This window comes from Lycorma delicatula, chromosome 7 (genome assembly GCF_047948215.1).
Source record: "Lycorma delicatula isolate Av1 chromosome 7, ASM4794821v1, whole genome shotgun sequence".
Classification (NCBI taxonomy): Eukaryota; Metazoa; Arthropoda; class Insecta; order Hemiptera; family Fulgoridae; genus Lycorma; species Lycorma delicatula.
Genome location: NC_134461.1, coordinates 110,573,623 through 110,595,628, shown reverse-complemented (window position 1 = coordinate 110,595,628; position 22,006 = coordinate 110,573,623). Strand labels below are relative to the sequence as shown.

The following is a 22,006-nucleotide window of genomic DNA, read 5'->3' as shown; positions in this document are numbered from 1 at the left end:
TACCGTCGTTCTCATCGAACTCGAAAGGCCCGAATACTGAGGAGATCTCTAATAAATGTAAGGAGATTCCTTTGTATACCTACCATTCATGCAATTTATTTAGGATACTTCTCCTACAAGCAGGGTCATACGCCTTTTGCTTATTAAAATACAGCAATGAGGCGTTGGAGGAGTAGGAAGGCGTTTTGAATGACAGATTTATGGGAAACTACTTGAACAATAGATGATCTATCTTTGCGGAAACCGCATTGTTCGGGGGCAATTAGGGCATTTCTCTAAAAGTATCATACTAGACGACGGTTTACCATCGCTTTATATATAGGATGATAACTTAAGGGCATGATTTATCTTCACCAGGTTTTAGTACGGGAATCGAAAAATGCTTCTGATCAAGAATCTGAAAAAAACATGATCAGAAAATATTCTATTATAATTACACAAAAGATGTAATGAAGTATCCGGGAGGTGAGATAATATACTCCTAGACAGTATCATTTTAGAGGAAATGATACTTTCATTTTACATACATTTTTATTGATACATTTTACGGGAATTATTCAAAGCATATCTTACTTCATCAAAATAAAAAGGAATAATTCATTTTGCAAATCTCCGCTAACAAGTGGAACACTTTCTATCTGTAATTTATACCTGATAAACTCACTGCAATATGATGAAGTAAGTGAAATTGGCATAAACATGTTTCCAAATGTATTCGCCACATCCATTGACGTCGTTAAGAGGATGCCGATCATTTCCAGTACAATCGGTTGCGAAGATTGTCATGATCCACATATAGCCTGAACTTTTCTTCATACAAGAGATGGTGGTGTTGACCGAGAAATGGAATTGACATAATTCAACCAAGATTTTCGTTTAGTACATCCCAACTCCGTAAGTGGAAAACACCCACCTTGTAACGTAACCGGTCGCCACACCACCCCCTCAGTTCCAAGCCCTGAGGGGCTTTACCGGAGGTCATCTTTGGACCCCCTAACGGATTACATCTCACAGTCATCAGCCAGGCCTCGGTCGGGGTGCCACCGATGTAAATGCCTCGGCAGACATTTGCATTAGTAAAATACATATCAAATTTTGCCTTCATGTAGGCCTCAAAAGGATATCTTCACATCCAACATAGCATGATTCCCTCAAAAGAATTGACCGAAACCGCGAACCCCGCGCCTAGTCCAGATTTGACATCACCGTTCGTGACTATGAATGCCTCAGAAAACGAACAAGTTTAAAGTTAAATCAGTTCTACACCCATACCAGTCAAAGTTATGTCTTACGTAACATAGAAATTCAGAACAACACCCAAAGAAGTCGACCAATTTAGGTCACCTAACAAGGGGAACGCAACCTCATTCCGGTCCGCGCAGGATCTGGGGACAAACCCCGCACCCCACACTGTTCCATCATGGTGTCTCGCGCGGCATTACCAAGTCACGATCAGGACCGCCACCACCGGAAGAAAGCCACACCCACGGTCACACGGGTTAACATACCCCGGCGGCGCGGCCACCCCACCTGCTGGAGCCCCAAATCGAATCATAAACACTCGACGGCAAACAGCCCTCGCATTACGAAAAGCTGCGCCGATCTCTTATTGTATGCCTGCAGTAAGAGATCTGCCACATCCCACCAATGAACAGCAGGCGGCCGCCTTGGCTTCTTCCCAACAGCTGATTTGGAAATTGGGAGTTCCAGCGTTCAAGTCCTAGTGAAGGCAGTTACTTTTATACAGATTTGAATACTAGATCATGGATACCGGTGTTCTTTGGTGATTGGGTTTCAATTAACCATACATCTCAGGAATGGTCGAACTGAGAATGTAGAAGACTACGCTTCATTTACACTCACACATATCCTCATTCATCCTCTGAAATAATACCTGATCGGTAATTCCCAAAGGTTAAACAGGAAAAAGAGCCGCCTTGGCTATCCAGAAGTAAAGGTATGAATTCAGTCGCACTATCAAGAATTTGCAGTGAAAACTTTGCAAGTTGGTGTTTATCGCTACCATTCTTGTCATATTTGCCAAAGGAATCCTTGTATTCAATCCAGTTCGCTTTCTGAAGCACCCATTTGTATGGCAGATTCTGAGGTAAATCACTATTACCGACTGAGATAACAACCAGTCTATGGTCGCTTCCAAAGAAATCTTTGGTGACATGCTCGGTAAGACGTGGGAGTAGAGTTGCTGAACATAAGAACAGATCAATGCACAAAAATTATCTGATGAATATGATAAAACGTGCACGATTCATCAATAAGTAGAGATCTAAGTTCTGCCTTAGTAAATCAACTATAGTACCTCAGGAAATACATGTTGATGAACCCCATGAATAGTGAGGGATGTTGAAATTGCCAATTATTAGGCAGTGTAAAGGAATCTGGGGAAACAGACTGAACTTCACTGATATTGGAATTTGGAGGAAGGTATAAGTTGCAGATATTCATTTTGAATGGTGCCAATATCTTCTCTGAGACTGTAGGAATGTTTGTCCACACCCTGTGAACCTTTACAAATAGTGTGTTTTTCTATTTCTATTTCATGTGTTATCATCATGTCCCATATAGCCGCAATATACACAAACTTGTTCCATTGTGCAACCATCTTTGTTGTGACCAAAAACCTGACACTGAAAGTAGCGTCTTGGGTTTGGTATATAGGGTCACACAGAGACAGATAGCTAACCAATTCTTATTCACTCAGGAACAGTTGGAGTCAAAAAGGTTAGGATACTCATAAGTGAGAATGCTGGCACATCAACACCATTCTCCTTTCTCATGATCCTCTGCTCAGATGAAACTGACTATAGTAGTAGCTCTTCAGATATTTCTGATAGTTCAATATCAGCCAAGTCACAGAAGAAGATCACTCGTTTGCTAGAATTCTACTGATAAGTAAGGCTTCACTATCACCTTTGCCATATATCTAACTCTGTTCATTATTACTAACTTCAATCAGAGGGTGCCACTCCTCAGCATTTTAATGGATTTTGGTGAGCCACAAGCTGCTACAATTCACTTATTTATAAGAAATGGAGAAACTTTCATAAAGGATATACCTTCCTCTTTATTCCTAACTGCAATAAACACAAATTAGTTATTTTACGCTCTCTGTTACATCTTTTTTCATTATCATTTGTCACATCTTTGGCTGACAAGGTCAGTCAAGCCTTTTTAAACCTCCTGGATTTGTTGGTTTTTTCAACTGGACCAACAACCACCAAAGGATTATAGATTGGAACTGACATACAGTTTCCACAAGTACCGGTAATATAATACCAGTAATATAACGGACCACTTCAGCAGAGCGCGCATGTATTGGGGCTAGGACTTCATTCAACTGGGTTCACCCTGGTGCCCAGAGAACATCATTTGAGTCTCACTATGTAGAGCCATCCATCCATTGCAATGATAGTTTTCACCTTTGGTTATGGTTGTGTTTTGTAAGTATCACACCACCAAGTGTAAGATGTTGTGTTGCTGTGTAAGGGTATATGAATTAATTTATGTAATATTTGTAGTGTATAAAAAGTTCAGCAGCTAAGTGTGTAGTAGAAAGGAAATCTGCATAGGGTATGACCATGGGGATGACAACCCCTGAAAGTCTTAAAAAGTAAGACTCCCTGTCAGAGGCAGTGCAATGTAGCCTACAAACCAGATATGTTCGTATCTAAAAACAATACTGGTAACCAATAAAACAAAATAATTTGATAAATTCAATAAACATAAAATATCATAACTGCTATGTTATCTATATAAATACAACCAAAGCATAATTTGATGTAGGTTTGATAGGAACCTTAAAACTTTTATTAATAATAAACCAAATTTACCCAGTACAACTGAGCATATAAAAATCAACCCAATATATATATATATATATATACATATATATATAAAATGCTAATTTTAGAATTAAATCGCAATGAAATGGAAAAAGTTCAACTACATTTATAAGTAACACTTTCCAACAGAAGTTAACGAAATAATGGATATCTAAATCATAAGAGATTTTAATCACTTATGTTTTGTTGCATTTGTTTGCGATTTATAAATATTTTTGTTATAGAGGTGATTATGACTGAAAGAGTAAAAAACACTAATGAAAAAAAAATTAAGACTTTTTTCTTTATATTGTAATATATATTTTTTATTTTATTAAAATAAATACTATCTATTTGGTACTTTAGCATTCAGAAGATATTCCTTTGCCAGCATGGACAAAATCTGTTTATCCTGATAAAATTAACAATGCTGGATCTTTTATCCAAGAAGCACTTGTCACTGGCTTTGGAAACAATACAATGAATCGACTATTTGCAGGTGATTGTGAATTATTAAATGTTTATGTAAGTATTTATGTAACTGATTAGCTGTTCTTTGATGATTAAGGCTCAACAATAAAATTAGAAGTTAAAAGTGTAGCAACGTTTAGTAGGGTGAATGCTCACTTTAACCATGTACTTTGTTTGTAAATGATTAATTTATAATAATATTTTTGGACAGATCTATCTGAGACAGTGAAACCAACTGCTGATGAATCATTATTGAAAACATGAGTAAACTGTATGTAATAATAACTACATAGTAGTGTTTTTAGATTATTTGCCATTATTAACCATTTTATGAAAGCAATTGTCCTTAAAGCTGATTTTATTTTCTACTACTTAAGCCAATATAAAATAAATAAGGGCAATAACAAGACAGTAAAACAAGTGAGTGAGTAGGATATGATGTACGAGAAAATTTTTACTTTTAAGGAGTATTTGTATTTTAGAAGTGCGTTCAGAGTAAAATATATTTTTACAGATAAGCTTGTTTTATTAAATTAAAAAATAATTTTATACTTAATTAAATTTTTCTTTTATACTATTATTGCCCTTTTATCAATATATTTAATCTACCTATCATATCGATTTGTCTTCTTTTTTTATGTAATTCATTTAGTGATCACAACCACAAGTAGTTCTTTGTCATTAATTAACTTTTTGAGTTTTCTCATTTAAGATTTTACTGAATACAGTTACATAATTTATTATTAAGAAGGTAAATTTATTGCTAATGGGCAAATGTAAATTTTTATCTTAATAGATGTTTTATGTTACATCTGTATAAATAGTAGTTCTCTTCATTAACGTAAATGAGAAAAAAGGAACAACTAAGAACGAATCTGTGATATGCCTAGTTTCAAGTTAACACATTTTAACACTTAAGAAGGCACTCTTGGTATTCATCAACTTACCATCTGACACTGGTGGCATCACAATACGTTCCAGGAGTAGTGTTTTTCTACCGCCATATGTGTTTGGCCTTTAGTTGAAACTCTTAGTGATATGTGACTTTCGACACAAAGAACATGAGTATATATGTGGTCGAAGTGAAAAAGATTAATATCATATATCATAACTGTCAATGTAAATCTAAAATTTGGATTCTTCACAACCAAAGAGATCACTGTAAATGTGAAGAAAACTATTTCAGATGAAGTAAAACAGATATGTTTTACTTAATTTTAGTAAAACAAATTTTTTGACCTCCGTGGCTAAGTAGATAGCGTTTCTGCATTTCGTGTGATGGTCCTGGGTTTGAATCCCTGTCAGGCATGGCATCTTTTCATACGCTACCAATTTCCGCCAGGCTAATGACCACAATTGTTGATGCCCCACTCTTTCATAATAAAAAATATTTTTTTTTTTAATTTGTTTTAGAACAATTGACAATAGGAATAGTTCTAAATATGGTTACATGGTCAGGTTTAAAAATATTAATACAAGGAAGCTGGATTAAATATATAAATATGCAATAATGGTAAGGGACTTTTTTACATATGAGAAAATTCGAATTTTTTAAACTTCTTTTAAATGAAATAAAGTTTTATACAAAAATTTGAAAATCTAACAATAAACTTTCTAAAGTGTTTTTTTTATTATCTATAATCAATTTAAGCACTATACCTAGTCAAGACACAAGGACTAAAGGCCTTAAACAGCCAGGTGTCTACTGCCTCCACAGTTGTAATTTTTATTTTTAGGACCAATGGCACTATATATTGTAGTAGAAAATGTAGTACTAAAATTACAAAATATTATTTTACTTTGATAAGATCATTAGTTCAATAAGATTAAATTAAATTAAGAAAATGTACATTGAGTTTTTATGAGCTTTATGATATAGGTGACACTGAATGTTGAAATTCTAAAAAGCATATTGTAATCTCAATTTTACATATTTGTATTTAATCTTTCAGCTCAATATTTTCTTTACATAAGTAAAATAATCTTCTTGTATGCAATAACTGTACCTTAAAATTTCACAAACATAAACAAAAATAGAATAGCGAAAATTATTGGAAATAGACAAGGTAACACAGTTACAAAATTAACTATAGAAATAATTAAAAACAAAGAATATAAAAAACAATTTCTACTTAGAAATAATTATATATAACTGTTTTGAGTAAAAGAATATGAGAAAAGCAAAAGCATCATAAGAAATAAAAATTCTACCAGAAATATCATAACTTATACAATAGAAAAAAAACCATTATAAGAATAATGTACTGGTAACGTTCAATAAACAGCCAGCTGTAGGAAACATTTAACACTACAAACTTCTAAACATTATCTTAAGGGATGAATAAAACAACATTTTTAATTATAACTTCATTATCTATTTTATGCTTTCTCTTTATTTTGTTTCTTTTGTATGCAAAATTAAAAAGTTTTGAACAGGTATGTAATGTTCATATGAACTGGTGATTATTTACCACACCCAAGCATTCTGGTAACTACTGCAATGTAGTAGTACATACAGTAATGTGCAAATTAATCCAAACGTATATGTTATTTATTAAAAAGATATAACTTTAAAAAAAAAATCATACCTGTACAATTTGTGAATATTTAAATTAATATGTCCACCTTTATTCTTAATCACTTCTCGTACACGATTTGGCATTGATTCATCAAGTTTATTACATTTTTTTTTATTTCTTTATCATGACACCATACTGATATTATTGCTTTAATAAGGTCAATTTTTGTTCTATAATTAATTTTTGAGAGTCATTTTAAGTCTATGAAGTGGCATGGCCATAGAAGCACTTTAATGTTTCATTCTTCAAAAACTTTTTCCACTTGTGGCAGTGTGGCATTGCACAAAATCTTGTTGCAACACTCCATTGCCTTGTGAGAATCAGTTTTGAAGTAGTGTCACAATCCTTTTCTTCAGAATCTTGATATATCCATCACTTTTCAACATACCATCTACTAGAAGTAATGAATAAGGGGGCTTCTTCAAATGTGAAACTCCAAAACATTTTTTCTGAGGATGTTTAACTGATTGCTGGGTATGAGCACGTGATGTATTTTCATTTTATCCTTTTCTAACATATGAAACGCTTTTCTCCTAACATAAAAATGTGACTCAACCCAAATCATAAGATTTTTCCAGTCTTCTTTGATCTAGTTAGCATGTACTTTGACCCACTAGACCCTCTTATTCACCTTTCTAATGTTAAAAGCCGCTGCTTTTTAGCTGACTGATTAGCTTTCTGTCCAGCTGCAATAAATCGCCAAATAACAGTTGTCATGAGTAAATCTGTTCCACTAATTCTCGATTTAAGTCTGCAGCAGATAATTTTGGATCAAGTTTACTTTTCTCACTAATAACTAATTGTTGGAGTAGTTATTCTTTTACGCCCACGTTTGCCTTTCCTTTGAGGTGAAGAATAACTAGTTTCATTAAATTGTTTTAATAGCATTCACTGTCCCTAGTCCAACACAACACTTGGAAGCTATTTGTGATTGTGTCATACTGGTATGCTTAGAAAGAGAAACAATTTTTGAATGCTTTCTTGGAGTTATGTGCATTATTTTATATTCAAGACTCACAGAACAAAAAATTCAAAAAATATGGCTATTTATCTAAAAAATTATGTAGCTTTAAATGTACTATTTTCAGGTCCACTCCTAGATGACTTTAATTCATGGATAGTCAGAAAGATAAGAGGTGCTGTAACAGAAAAAATGTTAGTGCATAGTGGTCATGATTTTACTTTACGTGGTTTGATGAGTGCATTTGGTATCATCGGAGTACAACATGTTGAGCCATCAGCTTCATTAATGATTGAAGTTCATCAGTCATCAGTTGGGCATAAAGTGAAAGTAATTTTACTGTTTTACTTTTTAAAAAAATCTTAGCAAAGAAAAATACATATATTCTTTTCCACTATGTATGTGCATGTTATATATATATATATATATATATATATATATATATATATGTGTGTACATGCATATACATACACAATAAATTCTATTTAATTACTTTGTTATATTTTATGTTTCAATTAATATTGAAGTACAGTAGTATAGATTTCTTAGTTAACATAGTCCTTGCTTTAGCCTTATTAAATGAATCATGAACAAGGTATTAAAAACATAATCAATAAAAATGATATATATTTTTTGAAATATTTTTCATAAGAAAAAATTATTAAACTGTTGGTCAATATTAAATTTTATTATTTTAATGTTACCTTTTTATAATAAGTTACCTTAATACCCTTTTATAATGTTGCCTTTTTATTATCTATAACTTTTATTATAAGGAGTAAATGAATGAACAAATTTCTCTTTATTTATAACAAATCTCAGTTTTTTCTTAATTTCTCGGACTTCATAAAAATTAATTAAATTAAAACTTAATAAAATCTATTTTTTTAACTTAATCAAATAAATCTCTGTTTATCTTCCCAACTAAATCTATAGCAGTAAATAACTACAAAATTTCATTTTTCTGGCTATGAAATGAGAGAGTTAGTGAAGAGTATGACACTGCTGATTTAAATGTTTCCAGCAAATTCAGAATATAGAGTGAAAGATAAATAAAACCTTTATCCATTTTGCCCTTTGAATGATGGTTTACAGGGGATTCAGCTGATATAAAGCATTGTTTCAAGACAGAAAGGAATATTTTACACTCTGTCCCACTCTTTCTTATGGTGTAGAGCAAGATACAAGATTCATCTGGCAAAATCTCTTTCTCTTAAGCGTAATGATTCTTATATTATAAGTGAGAATAAACTACTCACTCTGTTTGTCAGATCCTTTGGGGAACAGAGTGAAGTTGTCAGTTGCAGGATTAAATGACTTCTGCAGTATGATGTGTAACAGAATATTAGTCTCATTGAGGAAGTCACTGAGAGATCACTTCACATTTCATAACTATTAAACCAAGATGGGTTGCTGGTTATTTTTAACAAGTTATTTCATTTTCAGGAATCAGTTATGTCTCATTTTAAGTCCTTACAAGTGATACGATTTTCTTCATAAATAAAATTAATGTATCCATAGTTCTTTATAGTTAATGCTTATAGCAGTAATTTGTTTAATATATTTTTCTTACTCAATGACTACATTTTTTTTTAATCTTCCTTGTAGACAACCTCAGCAGAATACATGTTCTCTTCAGTTAGACTGTATCACTACTTTTTACATTCCAGATTTGATATTTTTTTTATAAGTCAATGATTTTTCTGTTAAAAAATTTACTATTTTGTATGGAAATATTTTCATTTAACTTTAGTAAACTGAATATTTTTCCTTTTAGAATAAATTTTCATTTAATTTAGAATAAAGTAAAAAATTTCCACTCCAGATGATTTGTTTTATTATCTGTATTTAGTTTCTATGAACTATAAAATTTCACATAAGTTTTTTTAAATGAGTACTATAGATACAGATACCAATGACATCTCATCATTTTAAAATCAGAAATATTTATTGATATGAACGTAATGAAAAAATTATGAGAGCTAAATTCTATTGAATATTGTATTTTTTTTTAAATTTACTTTGACTGAAGTTCATACATTGTTAATAATTTACTTTCAGGTATTTTATTCCAATCACAGTTCAATGGAGGAGCCACTGTTTATGAATATGCCAAAATGTCCAGAACCATGTAGATTGGAAAAATTTTTAGAAGTTCTTAAAAAATTAAAAGTAGATGATTGGCATAAAGAATGCAACAGTCTAGAGTGAAGTATGTTTTTTATGTTTCATATTTCAACAGTATTTTAATATGAGTATTTTCTTTTTAGATATAAATATACACAAAAATGTTATGTTATTATATCTAAGAGTAACATAGCCAGCAAATATCTGGTACATTTCATTTAATTCTCATCTCATAAATAAATAATAGCTTCTTTTTTTATTTATGTGTGTTTATACATTTATTTTCCATATGTATAGCTGATTTCAATTTGTTCAGTTAATGTTTATTAACAGAAGATTAATTCAGTTGTATTCTTTGTAAAATTAAACTGTATTTTAATTTACAGAATCACTGTATTTTACTTTATAGAATCTTGAATAGTTAAATATATTTTTGAATATTTGGTGAATAAAATATTTATCTTACAAATGTGTGTTCCTCAGCCCGTGCAACTATTTGATTAAACTAATTGTTAATTAGGATAAGTTGGATGTATACCAAGTTTGAACTGAGACCAAGGACTCTCTAGGATATTCTATATTCTTCTTGTTGTAGAAATATATTTTTTATAGGTTCTTTTATTGAAAAATTAAATTTCAACTATCTGCTTGTCAGTAAGACATAAGCAGCTATAAGAGCCATCTTTTCAATAATTCCCAAACTGATTTTTTTCATCAGTAAGATCTAAACTTAAAAAGAACTAAACTTTAATAAGATCACAACAAACAATTTTTTATTTTTTAATTTGTGTTACTTAAAATGTTTCTTTAAAAAGTGTGAAACAAATGTCAGTTTTCAAAATTTTCCTTTAACTGTGTAATAGTTTATTATTTTTTTAAACAAAAAAGGCAATTTAATTTTCAAACGTTTTTATATAATTAATAGTTTAAAAAACTGATAAGAGAGAACAAGTCTGTATGGAAATTTCAGATGGAGGAGAATAAAACAATATCTCAGTACTATTGGGAAATGCTCCAGTAATAAACATTTATTGATTAAATCTCTACGACAAAAATACGATTTCATTTAAAATATAGGAAAAAATCTCATCTACACAAAATTAATATTTATAATTTTAATACCACTTCTTGGTTAACAATTAGAAACAAGGTGAATTGCTTACATAGAAACATGTCAATATTATTACTGTTGGAAATACTAGAAAAAATGTTTACTTTGATGGGGTTATTTTAAAAGTAAGTCATCTATAATACTGAAATGAAACTGGTCATTGTTAATAAAATAGATGATTTAATTTTTAGGAATTACAATAATATTAAATTATCACTGAATAACTTGTAAAATTTCTTTGGTAATTTTTTGGAATGGGCAGCAATAGAAAAATTGTAGACAATTCATGGATATTCCTTAAAGTAAAATTCAATTTTTTAATTCTTGTAGTATTATTATTAAATTGTTTAAAACAGTGATATTGTTTTTATTATTTTCCCAGTATATTTCTGACAATAATATTTTCAAATTTTTAATTAAATCTTTTTATTGACAGCCATTTCAAAGGACTAAAAGAAATCTTTATCATATACCTTACTTTCTCTTAAAATCTCACTTCTCCCATTTTATTGTTGTGGAAAAATTGCTATAATATGCTCAATTACCCAGAAACTTAAAATAAATTATAAAATATTGTCAACACAAGAGCCAGAAGTATGATTTAGATGATAAAAAACTTACTAAAACTTAGTTGAATACTCATTTTCCTCAGTACTGGATTTATCTGTAAAATAAACATTTAATCTTGTTTAATTTATTTGGAATGCCAGAAAGATACATCAAATTATTATTATTGAGACTTTAGTTATTTGAACTTGACAATATAATCTTTTAAAGAAATAGTAATATATGTAATGTACATCATAACCACCAAAAAAACAATTTCACTGTAAAAGTGTTAGTAATCTTCTTATCACAAAAACATAATGATATGAAGTAGTGAATAATACAAACTCCTGAAAAACATTTACACTGTGAAGGTTCCCTCAAAAACAATTGTTTGTCCTGAATCTATAAAAACTGGTATTCAAAAAAAAACGGAATAGCATTTGCTACTCTCAAGTTACAAAAATTCACTTGCCACAGGGCTGTTTCAAAATATCAAACAACTGGTGTAGAAAAAACACGAAAAAGCAAGCAATCTATTCAATTGTTAAGAGCAACATCTATTTAGAGCAACATTATGTTGCTATCTGTTATGGTATTTTGTAATTGAAAATGGCCAAAAAGGTAAATGAATTTTTCTAATTCTTTTCATGTTTTGCGCGACTTAATTTATTAAAAATGTTCTTTTTTTAAAGGATACCTTCATACTGTAAGTGTTTTTCTAGGGATTGTATTATTCATAATTTTTTTATACCATTCTGATTTTGTGATAAGGAAATTCACTTACACTATTACAATGAAATTTGTTTTTTGGTGATTGTGATATCAGTTATTTTTTATATATTTTTCATCACTTTCATCATGATGTACATGATGACATAAGATAATTTTAAAAAAAAAACAATGTTTCTAGATCAGTTTAATAAAACAATCAATATATACATTAAAGTTACCATTAGATTGTAGTTGACGATTTCCTTGCACTCCCAATAGTGACCATCATTTTCTACTGATATCATGAACAAAACTGTTGTTTTCAAACCCTAAAAAACCATTTTCCTGGCAAAAACACTTATTTCATATATGAGTATTATTTGTTAATAATAAATATCATATATGTATTATTTCCTTTTAACTGAAAATTACTTTATCATAGACCATCTGATTGTAATGTGGCCAGAAATTTACAGTAACTGAGACGTCACCTGCATATCTTACCTCTTTTCCCCTCTCTCTTATAAGTAGGATGTATTTAAAGTTAAGTTCTCTCCTATTTTTTCCAAAATTGTTAATTTTGAGAAAATTCAGAGAATTTTTATATGGGTGTAAAAGTAGTTAAAAAAAAAGAATTCTGTAAAGTTGTTGCAGGAATGTATTACTTTAATAACATGATCATTGCTACACTTACAAATATACAGGTGGAATGTATATCGCACCAATACAGCTAAGGAATTTCTGTATTTTCAATCCTGTTAGGGGCAGTGAGTTTTGTTGTTAACAGTACTGGACCATTTTTACTACAATACAGTGCAACTTATTTCAAATGTTTCGTTGAATTTTAGTTGCACTTTTTTAATAAGTTGTTTTGTTATTATTTTTTAATTGTATAAAATTAAAATTAGTCATCTTTCATTTGTTATTATGTAATAATTTGTTTTAAAAAATTCATTCAATGTTTGGGAGGGGGGGTCTTAAGGGAGCCATTAAAAACCAAAACCTCAATTATTACTATTTTCTATGAAACTATGCTTTTAGAAACTTAGATAAAGGCACCAGATGCACATTTCGCATTTGAAACTAAATTGACGTTCAGTAATCCCTTACACCTCTTTTATGCTGCTGAGAGCATGATATGTAAAAACATATCTTATGCATGTTCAAACATGTTGCTCTCACAGCAAATATTATACAAACACACCAAATTACAAGGCGCACATACACATCAAGTTGGAACCTGTAAATTGCTCATGTTTGAACACTTCATACATGCATGTTCATACCCATTGCTATCAACACAGCTAAATAGTTTTAACTTGGTTTCATTGGGTTGGTGTTGGGGATTCTGAAATATTCATTATATATATATATATTTTTTTACTTTTTCGTAGTCTTGGAGCTAAAAAGGTTGAGAATCATTGCTGTAGAGCTATGCTGCAAGAAAGAAAAGTATGGAAATCAGTCAAAAAATGGGATTGGGTTTTTTTATATTTCTTGATGTTTCATGACACAGGCACCTCAAAAAACAAAAAGTATGTGCTTGTGTTGGCGTGTTTGAAGCTTAATTACTTTTGACTGGATAAAGCAGATTTTGATGAAATTTGGCATACAGATTAGTGTATATAGGGAAATTTGTTGGTAAAAGTTAGGGGTCACTATATCCAAGGGATAAATAGTTTCTTTATGTAAATTTTCTGAAAATTTGGTAAACATAACACCACATCTATTAAGCTCAGTACATGTGTACATTTTATCTTACCATTTAAAAAAGGTTTGCCCCAAATTCTCCCCTTCCTCAAAAATCGTAAAAAGCTTTTTTAATGAAATTTTTAAATTATCGATTAAAATATTGATTTTTGAATTTTTTAATCTTTTTCATGTGACATTATTTTTCATTTATACATATATCATTATAATATTATATAAATTATTTTTTCAATATGTATCTTTCCAATATTGCAGGAAAGTATAATAATCTTGTTGTCAGCTTTTTTATCTACACATTATTTTCTTTTCCATAAAAATTGTTGTATATGAAAAGAAACTAACAAAATTTAATATAAAGATTTTCTGGAATGTAAATGACAATCTTAAAGGTTTTGGGAAGTGGAAATTGATCAGAATGTGGATAATTCTTGATTGTATTTTAATAAAAAAAAAAAAATAGTAAAATTTCTCTTTTACAACTAAAAGTGATCTTATGAATTTAATGAATCAATTTATTATTAAAAAAAAAAAAAAAATGCTACAAATTCTGTGCAGTACTTGGCTATTTTTTTTAATACAAAAAAATCTGATAATGTTTACCTTGTATTACAATATTTTTTATTAATAATTATTTTACTATTAATTAAAGATCATGGAAGTAACGCTGAAATAGTAGCACTATTAATTAGCCAAAGTTTTTTCCCACCAAGATTCTTAGAATCAAATATTTTTAGCATAGTAACTATTTATATTACTTTACTGTTAATCACTTAACTAAATGGTCTTTACAAACAATAAATCTGTTCTATTGTGATAAGGGGAGTTCCTCTGAGTTTTAGGGTTTCATTCTTCTTTCCTCATCACTTCTTTACCCTTCTTTCTTAGATATGTTTTTGGCTCCATCTTTGATGTCATGCAAGCACCACATATTAGCCAGTAAGGCAGCCGCATTTTTACTGGTGCTCATTGAGATGTTGCTGCCTATGAGACTCTAGACTCTCCCGAGGATTCATGTTTCCTGATTCATATTTTAGGTTGCACTAAAAACCAAACTAACAGCTAGCTGGGTATCTGTGAGATATAAAGTTAGGTCTCTTAATTCTCCTAAAATCTAAAATCAAATGCATTACTAAAAACATGTATCTTTACCATTCAGCCAAAAATGTGAACTACATTGATCAATTATAACTGAAACATTGCACTTAATATTGATGTCATGGGGATAAAATGATTTCAAGAGTTAAACTTATTGAAAGGTATGATAATCATAATGTTTCTGAAAATTAAATTATAACTATTTATAATTACAAAAAATCATGGATGGATGAAAAGATAAAAACTTAAAAATATGGAAATCAGTCTGGTAATGAATAGATAAATAAATGTATTTAAAAAAGCCAAACATTAAAAATATCTTTTATTAGTGACTAGAAGAAAATTACTTAGTTTCATAGATCTTGCTTAAAGCCATAATTACTGTGTAAACATATTTTAATTAAGCTACTCACCTTTTGTGTTACTTTGGTTAATAACTTAACCTGTCAGAATATATTTTATTTATAATTTGTAAGAAAATATTTTTAAAAAGGTTGTAGATCTGATGGGTTTATAAATTACAAGAATAATTAGATAATAATAATAATAATAATAATATATAAGATAATTATAAGGTTTATAAAATACAAAATTACTGATGATTACTTAATACCTATATGATGATATTTGACTAATTTAGAACTTAAGGTGTTAAATAATGAAAGGTTATTTCTTATTTTAAACTACACTCTGTCTGCCAGTCATGTTCTGTTTCCATTTCCTTAATAATCCCTAAGAATTCCGTTAGTGAACAAGGATCCTTACATTTTGGCAAAATCATTTGCACTGGTTTTTCAACTGAACTGGAGTTAGCATAAAAAATCTGTAAAATAAAACAATTTCTTTTAAGAACTATAGCTGAGTTTTTAATTAGGGTTTTAATGAACTATAATAACATAACATTTTCAGTAAAAATCAGTTATGAACTAGGAAGAGACAAACTCATTCATTCATTTTAATTCATTACATTATAATCAGCCTATACGAAAATGTACACAGTACCTACAAAACGTTTGTGTTAGCTTACTAATTCAACATACTTTCTTTTACAAGTTTATTTTGAGCTTTTGAATCCATTTTTTCTTCAATTGTTTTTTTATAGTTCAACAAATTTTGCTAATATTGACCAGATTTATTAATCAGGATGTTTTTGACTTTTACAATAACTCTTCATTGATAGATGATCTGTTCTTTATCTTCTGTGGTAAACTAATTTATTTTTTGCTGTAAATAAGTATTTTATTTACTTTTATTTAAAAGTATTATAATACTGGCCTCATAACCCAGACTGAGTAAGCATTTACAAAACTAATTAAAAAAAATTCTTTACCTTCATTTATCATGTATAAAACATTATCTTGTAACTTCCACGATCCCTTCAGAATTTTAATTTTTTATTCTGGTTTTATTTATTAAATAAATATAAATAAAAATATAAATGTTTGTTCAAAATCTTAAATCTCCGAAAGTTCTTCACAGATTGCTTTGAAATTTTGACACAACGTTGCATTTGAATACACATATATTTTTATGTACCTACTATTTATATACCTAAGATGTTACACCTGTGACAGGTAAAAGCATGTTTTTTTTAAAAACAGTGCTATCTGTTGCATGTAAAAGCAACACACGCTATACTAAATATTTTACGATTCCATTTCAATGTCTCCGATATGTGTGTCCGCTGTAGACTAAAAAACTACTGGACCGATTTACATGTGAGGAAAAAGGGAGAAAGGGAAAATTTGAAAAGGGAAAATAGGGAAAAGTTGGAAAAGGAGAAAATTGAAAAAATAAAAAATGGGGAAAGTAAGGAAAAAGAAAAAATGGAAAGGGGGAAATAATGGAAAGAGAAATAGGGAAAGGAAAGGGGAATAGGGAAAGGAAAGGGGAATGGGGAAAGGGGGAAAGGGGGAAGGAAATATGGTAAAGGTGAAAATAGTGAAAAGGGGGAAACGAAAGGGAAAGAGGTTAAATTTTATGAAGTTCTGTAATGTTCATTTTGTTAATGTTTTATTAAACTTTCAACTGTGTTAATTTAATTTATATATATACTCAAATCTAGCAATAGCGAAGCATTACCAAGTCTGCTAATATATATATATATATATATATATATATATACACACTGTATTTATTTATTTATTTGTGTGGACTTCTTCCAATTCTTTTTATTATAATCAATTTTGTATTTTATGATGCTGCTTTGATCAAGATTTTACTATAGTTTCCCTGGGACAATCCAGAACAATGCTACAACAGTACCTTTTTCATCTACAGTCTAACATATCTACCCATTTCTAATACAATCTATAAAATGTTTTACTACATACCAATCTAAACAAAAATTATTTACTCTCTTTCTAAAAAATAAAATAAATTTTTTAGTATAGTCAGATACTCCATCATTATTTTATTACTTTATTTGTGCGTTATCACATTTGGTCAGATGCAGTAGTATTGATTATATTCCAACCCACATAGAACATTTTTTTCTTTTATTTTTTTATAATAATAATCAATTTTATTGCAGTATTTGTTATAAATTTTATTACAAACAAAACATGAAAGTAAAATAAGATATAGAATGTGCAAGTTCTTTTAATCTAATAATATTTTTTTTAAATTTCTTGTTACAAAAAAAAATTAATTGGAGGTCCGTGGTGAGGTTTGTTTGTAACTTAAAACTTCCAAACTGATATCAGTAATACAACTGTCAAATAATATTAATCCTATTTATAGCCTATCTGTTCAAAAGTGGTCCAATAATATTAATAAAGATCAACTCACTAAGAGTATTTTAGTAGACTTAAAGAGCTTAAAATACTGAAAGAATTTCTAATTATTCTAGTCGTTATTAATAGGTATTATTTTGGTTTATCATTCACTGTAAGCAATAAATTTATTCTGAACATAATATTTTATTTTTACAGTACGTCTAATGTGTTACTGTAGTAAAAACTTAGAACTTTTTTACCAAAAAAAAAAGAAAAAATACTTCAAATTAAAAAAAAATTTGATAAACTAAATTTAGTATAGTTAAACAATATTTGAGCATTAAAAAGAAAAGAAAATAAGTTTTAATAATCAATAATTATGTAATTTTATTTTTTATTATGTTATTTTAGTTTTTATAAACTAACATTCCCGTCATTACTATAGCACTTCGCCTGCATTATATGGTTACTGCATTTCCCTTCATAGTCAAGGGGTGTTTAGTCTGTCAGTATTCACTCTTCCTACCTAGCCAAAGGGCTCTATCCCCTGGAACCCTCTGTGCTCATTAAACTCATGCTTGTAAGAGAAACAACAATAAATAAAAATTGAAGCCTCTTCAATTTATAAAAACTATCAGTGTACTGTAATTTTTTCAGAGTAACAGTTTGGCCAGTACTGAACCCACTATTTGCTTTTTAAATTTTCTGTTCTTTTTAAATTTCCTTAGTATATATTTTGCGGCTTTCCTTGTGAAATAAATATTCAGAATTACAAACATAACTTATCATCAAAATTTTACCAAATCTTATTAAGATTCATTCATTAGCGGTAGCATAAATAGGAAACAATATAAACACAATTTATATTTTCTTACTCCTTAAAATATTAAAATTCAATAACACAAAATTGATTTTTAGATATTTATCTGAAGAGTATTTGCAAGCACAAATCTACTGAATATTTTGTTTAGTATAATTGGAAATGGGGAATATTTACAATCTTTATTCAAAATGTTTTACCTTTCTTCATCCCTTTTAAGGTTGAATTTTGAAAAATATAGAAATTAGTTTTTAGATATTCACTTGAAGATTATACACACCAAAAGTCAAGTTGATATCTTCATTTTTTACAGAGAAATGAAAAAAAAAATAGTAAATTTCATTATTACTCCACTTTAACCTTTAAACTCTAAATTTCAAAAAAATCCTTTCATAATTTCAAAATATTCTTTCACTGTAAGAAGACCATGTATAAAACTTTTCATCTATTTATTTTCAGTAGTTTTTGTTTTGTATTGATTGCCTATCAGTCAAGACATGTTTTATATAATGTTTTATAATGTTTTATAATAAAACATTTTATTTTGTTTTAAAACATTTTTTATTTTGTTTTTATATATATAGATACAGATAATATAATAGGATATAAATTACCACATTCACAATAAAAAAGAGAATACTATCAATAAGTGCTAATTGTATTCACACACTACATATACTTTCAAGTACTCACCTTCTTTGTAGTTCATTCTATTAAATAAATTTTCAAAAGTAAACTAACTACAAACAATTATCAACTCATAAAAAAGTAAAGTAAATAATAATAAAAACATATCTAAATGATAAAATTAAGGCAAGACATAATAACATGATATCAATTCTGAACACACTACTCTTGAAAAAAAATTCATAAAAAATCCCACTAGGAAAATGTTTAGAAGAGCATGATTCTAAGAAATAATAGAATCAAGTGCACATGACAGATGTTATCTACAGTCAATATACTTGAAAGAGAAAAAAAAATTACAATTAAATAAACAAACCTATACAATACAAAAGCTTTGTACAAAACAAGTTGTATATCATATCTATCATCCTTGCTCAAAATTAAAATATTTCAATCCATGTATGACATTCAAATAAAAACCATATCCTTCCAAAACCACCTGCTCACACATCCAAAACAGGCACTCATCCATATCAATATGTGTCTTTAACTGTATATCAAACTTAAGTTTAATACTCATGTATAAAAAAAAATATTATTACACTAGTATTAATGAATTTTGTATTAACCAATTATCTTTAAACATATGAAATTCTTCCTCCATGAATCATGAGATCCTGCTGATGGTGACGGGGCTTGAGTGCTCAGTGATACAGAGTAGCTGGACCGAAGGTGCAACCATATCAGAGGTGTATCTGTTGAGAGCCAGACTAAGTAATGATTCCTGAAAGAAGGCAGCAGCTCTTTCAGTAATTGTAAGGGCATAGATCAGGAGGACTTAAACGATCATATTAACATCAATCAGTCTTCTGAGTACTGCACAGCTCTGAAAGCAATGGAAAACTGCAGCTGTTTCTTTTTTCCAAGAAGATGTAGCTCTCTGTATTTTCATGTAACAAAGATGGAGGTGTCTTCCTTGGCAAAATATTCCAGAGGTAACTAGTCCCCCGTTTGAATCACTGGGTAGGGACTACTAAGAAGGGGATCACCAGGAACTCCAGGGGATCAAAATTAGCTTAACTACTCATACATCAAAAATTTTAATTAGAATTCTTTACAGAAAAATACAGAGGAAAATGGAAGAAGTGTGAACAATGAAGAACATGTTGACATACGCAAGTGTATTTAAGATATCAAATCTTAATATATATATATTTTATAGAGAAAAGATTTGTAAGTTTACTTTGAATAAGCACAATCTATACATGATCATCCAAAAGAGATTATGATCAATTGTATCTAAGGATTTCACTACTTTTGTTTTGTTGTTGTTTGGGGTGCAAAATGAAGGTTCGTTATTAGCACACTGAAGCAATGATTATATAACAAACAAACTAATTTTATAACAGTATATGCTCAGTATAATGGATATATAAGCTATTTGTCATTGGTTTTACTGGTGTGCTCAGAAAGAGAAACAATTTTTGAATGCTTTCTTGAAGTTATATCTGTTATTATATATTCAAGATTTACAGAACAAAAATATGATTTTGTTATAAAAAATGAAATAAATTTTCACAAAACACTATTTATTACATGAAAATGACTAAATAACCTCTTTTTTCTTTTTTCTTTTTTTAGCCTCCAGGAATACCGTTAGGTATTACTTCAGAGGATGAGATGAATGATTTGTCATAGCATCTGTGAAAAATGCCGTGCCTGACCGGGATTCAAACCTGGGATCTCTGAATGAAGACCTCATATTACACAGACAACTTAAAGAATGAGTTGTACAAGCAGTGTAGCCACAATATCGAAATAAACAAAATATTTTCTGTGTTCAGATTAATTTTCACGCTACTGTAACTGTAAAACTTTTTTCTTCTTCTTCTCCCCCAGGTCAGATCCTGCAGTAAAGTATTACACAGCCCAGGGGAGTGTTACTCCCCTTTACTTTAATGGGCCTACATGTCTCGGCCCACCAGTTGGATCTCACTTTGTACCCACCTCAAACCCCCAGATTAGGATCCACCAGGCCCGGCTATGCTGTCGCTGGGTCCCCACTCCAGGAGCCGGGACTCGATCTTCATGCCAATGCCTCTAACAGGGACACCCTGAGTGGGGCATCCCTGCAGGGACTCGGTCTTTTTTACTCGGGGGAACTGTAAAAAGATGGAAATAGTAATGAACACTTCGGTACTCCAATTAATAGTTCATCAAATTGTAACAAAAAATTTGTTACAACTACTTATGTCTCTTGTACTATTCTTATTGTTTTATGCCTATAAGAAATGATCTAAATCATTATTTTGTCCTTCACCTGAATTATATATTTTCTCCAGATTCCCAGTTTTGTAGGAGTTCAAAATTCACAAACTGAAAATTTTACACAGCTTTAAAAAATTGACCTAGTTTTTTCTTCTAATCCATCACACTGGAATGAAGTGGAAAATGTGTGTAGGGAGTACATTACTCCCCTACAGACTGCAGAGCCTGATAATTCTGATAACAAAATTATCTTTTTAATTAACCATTTTATCTTTCTAATAAAATGGGTGTTTTATATTTAACACTATTTGAGTAGGTATTCCTAAATGCTGACTGGTTGGAAGATACAATAATTGTGTTTCAATCCTAAATTTTACGCATCTTTTTGAAATGCAAGATGGTATCTACAAGGAGTTTTGCT

General features: G+C 29.8%; 2 protein-coding genes across 5 annotated transcripts in view; one reads left to right on the top strand and one right to left on the bottom strand.

Annotated features, from left to right (window-relative positions):
* The window catches only part of LOC142327868 (testicular acid phosphatase homolog), a 51,827-nt gene extending 30,667 nt beyond the window's left edge, over nt 1-21,160 (top strand). The window contains exons 5-8 of one of the 2 annotated variants that reach the window (XM_075371226.1): nt 4,206-4,338; nt 7,978-8,180; nt 9,912-10,062; nt 20,959-21,160. In XM_075371226.1, the coding sequence (XP_075227341.1) occupies nt 4,206-4,338; nt 7,978-8,180; nt 9,912-10,061 (486 nt within the window). In that variant the 3' untranslated portion in view covers nt 10,062; nt 20,959-21,160. Of the gene's footprint in view, nt 1-4,205; nt 4,339-7,977; nt 8,181-9,911; nt 10,181-20,958 lie in introns of those variants that run through there. The other variant, XM_075371227.1, reaches the window with a different exon arrangement.
* The window catches only part of LOC142327867 (testicular acid phosphatase homolog), a 39,169-nt gene continuing 28,652 nt past the window's right edge, over nt 11,490-22,006 (bottom strand). For 2 of the 3 annotated variants that reach the window (XM_075371224.1, XM_075371225.1), the window contains exon 7: nt 15,457-15,976. In XM_075371224.1, coding sequence (XP_075227339.1) covers nt 15,827-15,976 — 150 coding nt within the window. In that variant the 3' untranslated portion in view covers nt 15,457-15,826. Of the gene's footprint in view, nt 11,753-15,456; nt 15,977-22,006 lie in introns of those variants that run through there. The other variant, XR_012757114.1, reaches the window with a different exon arrangement.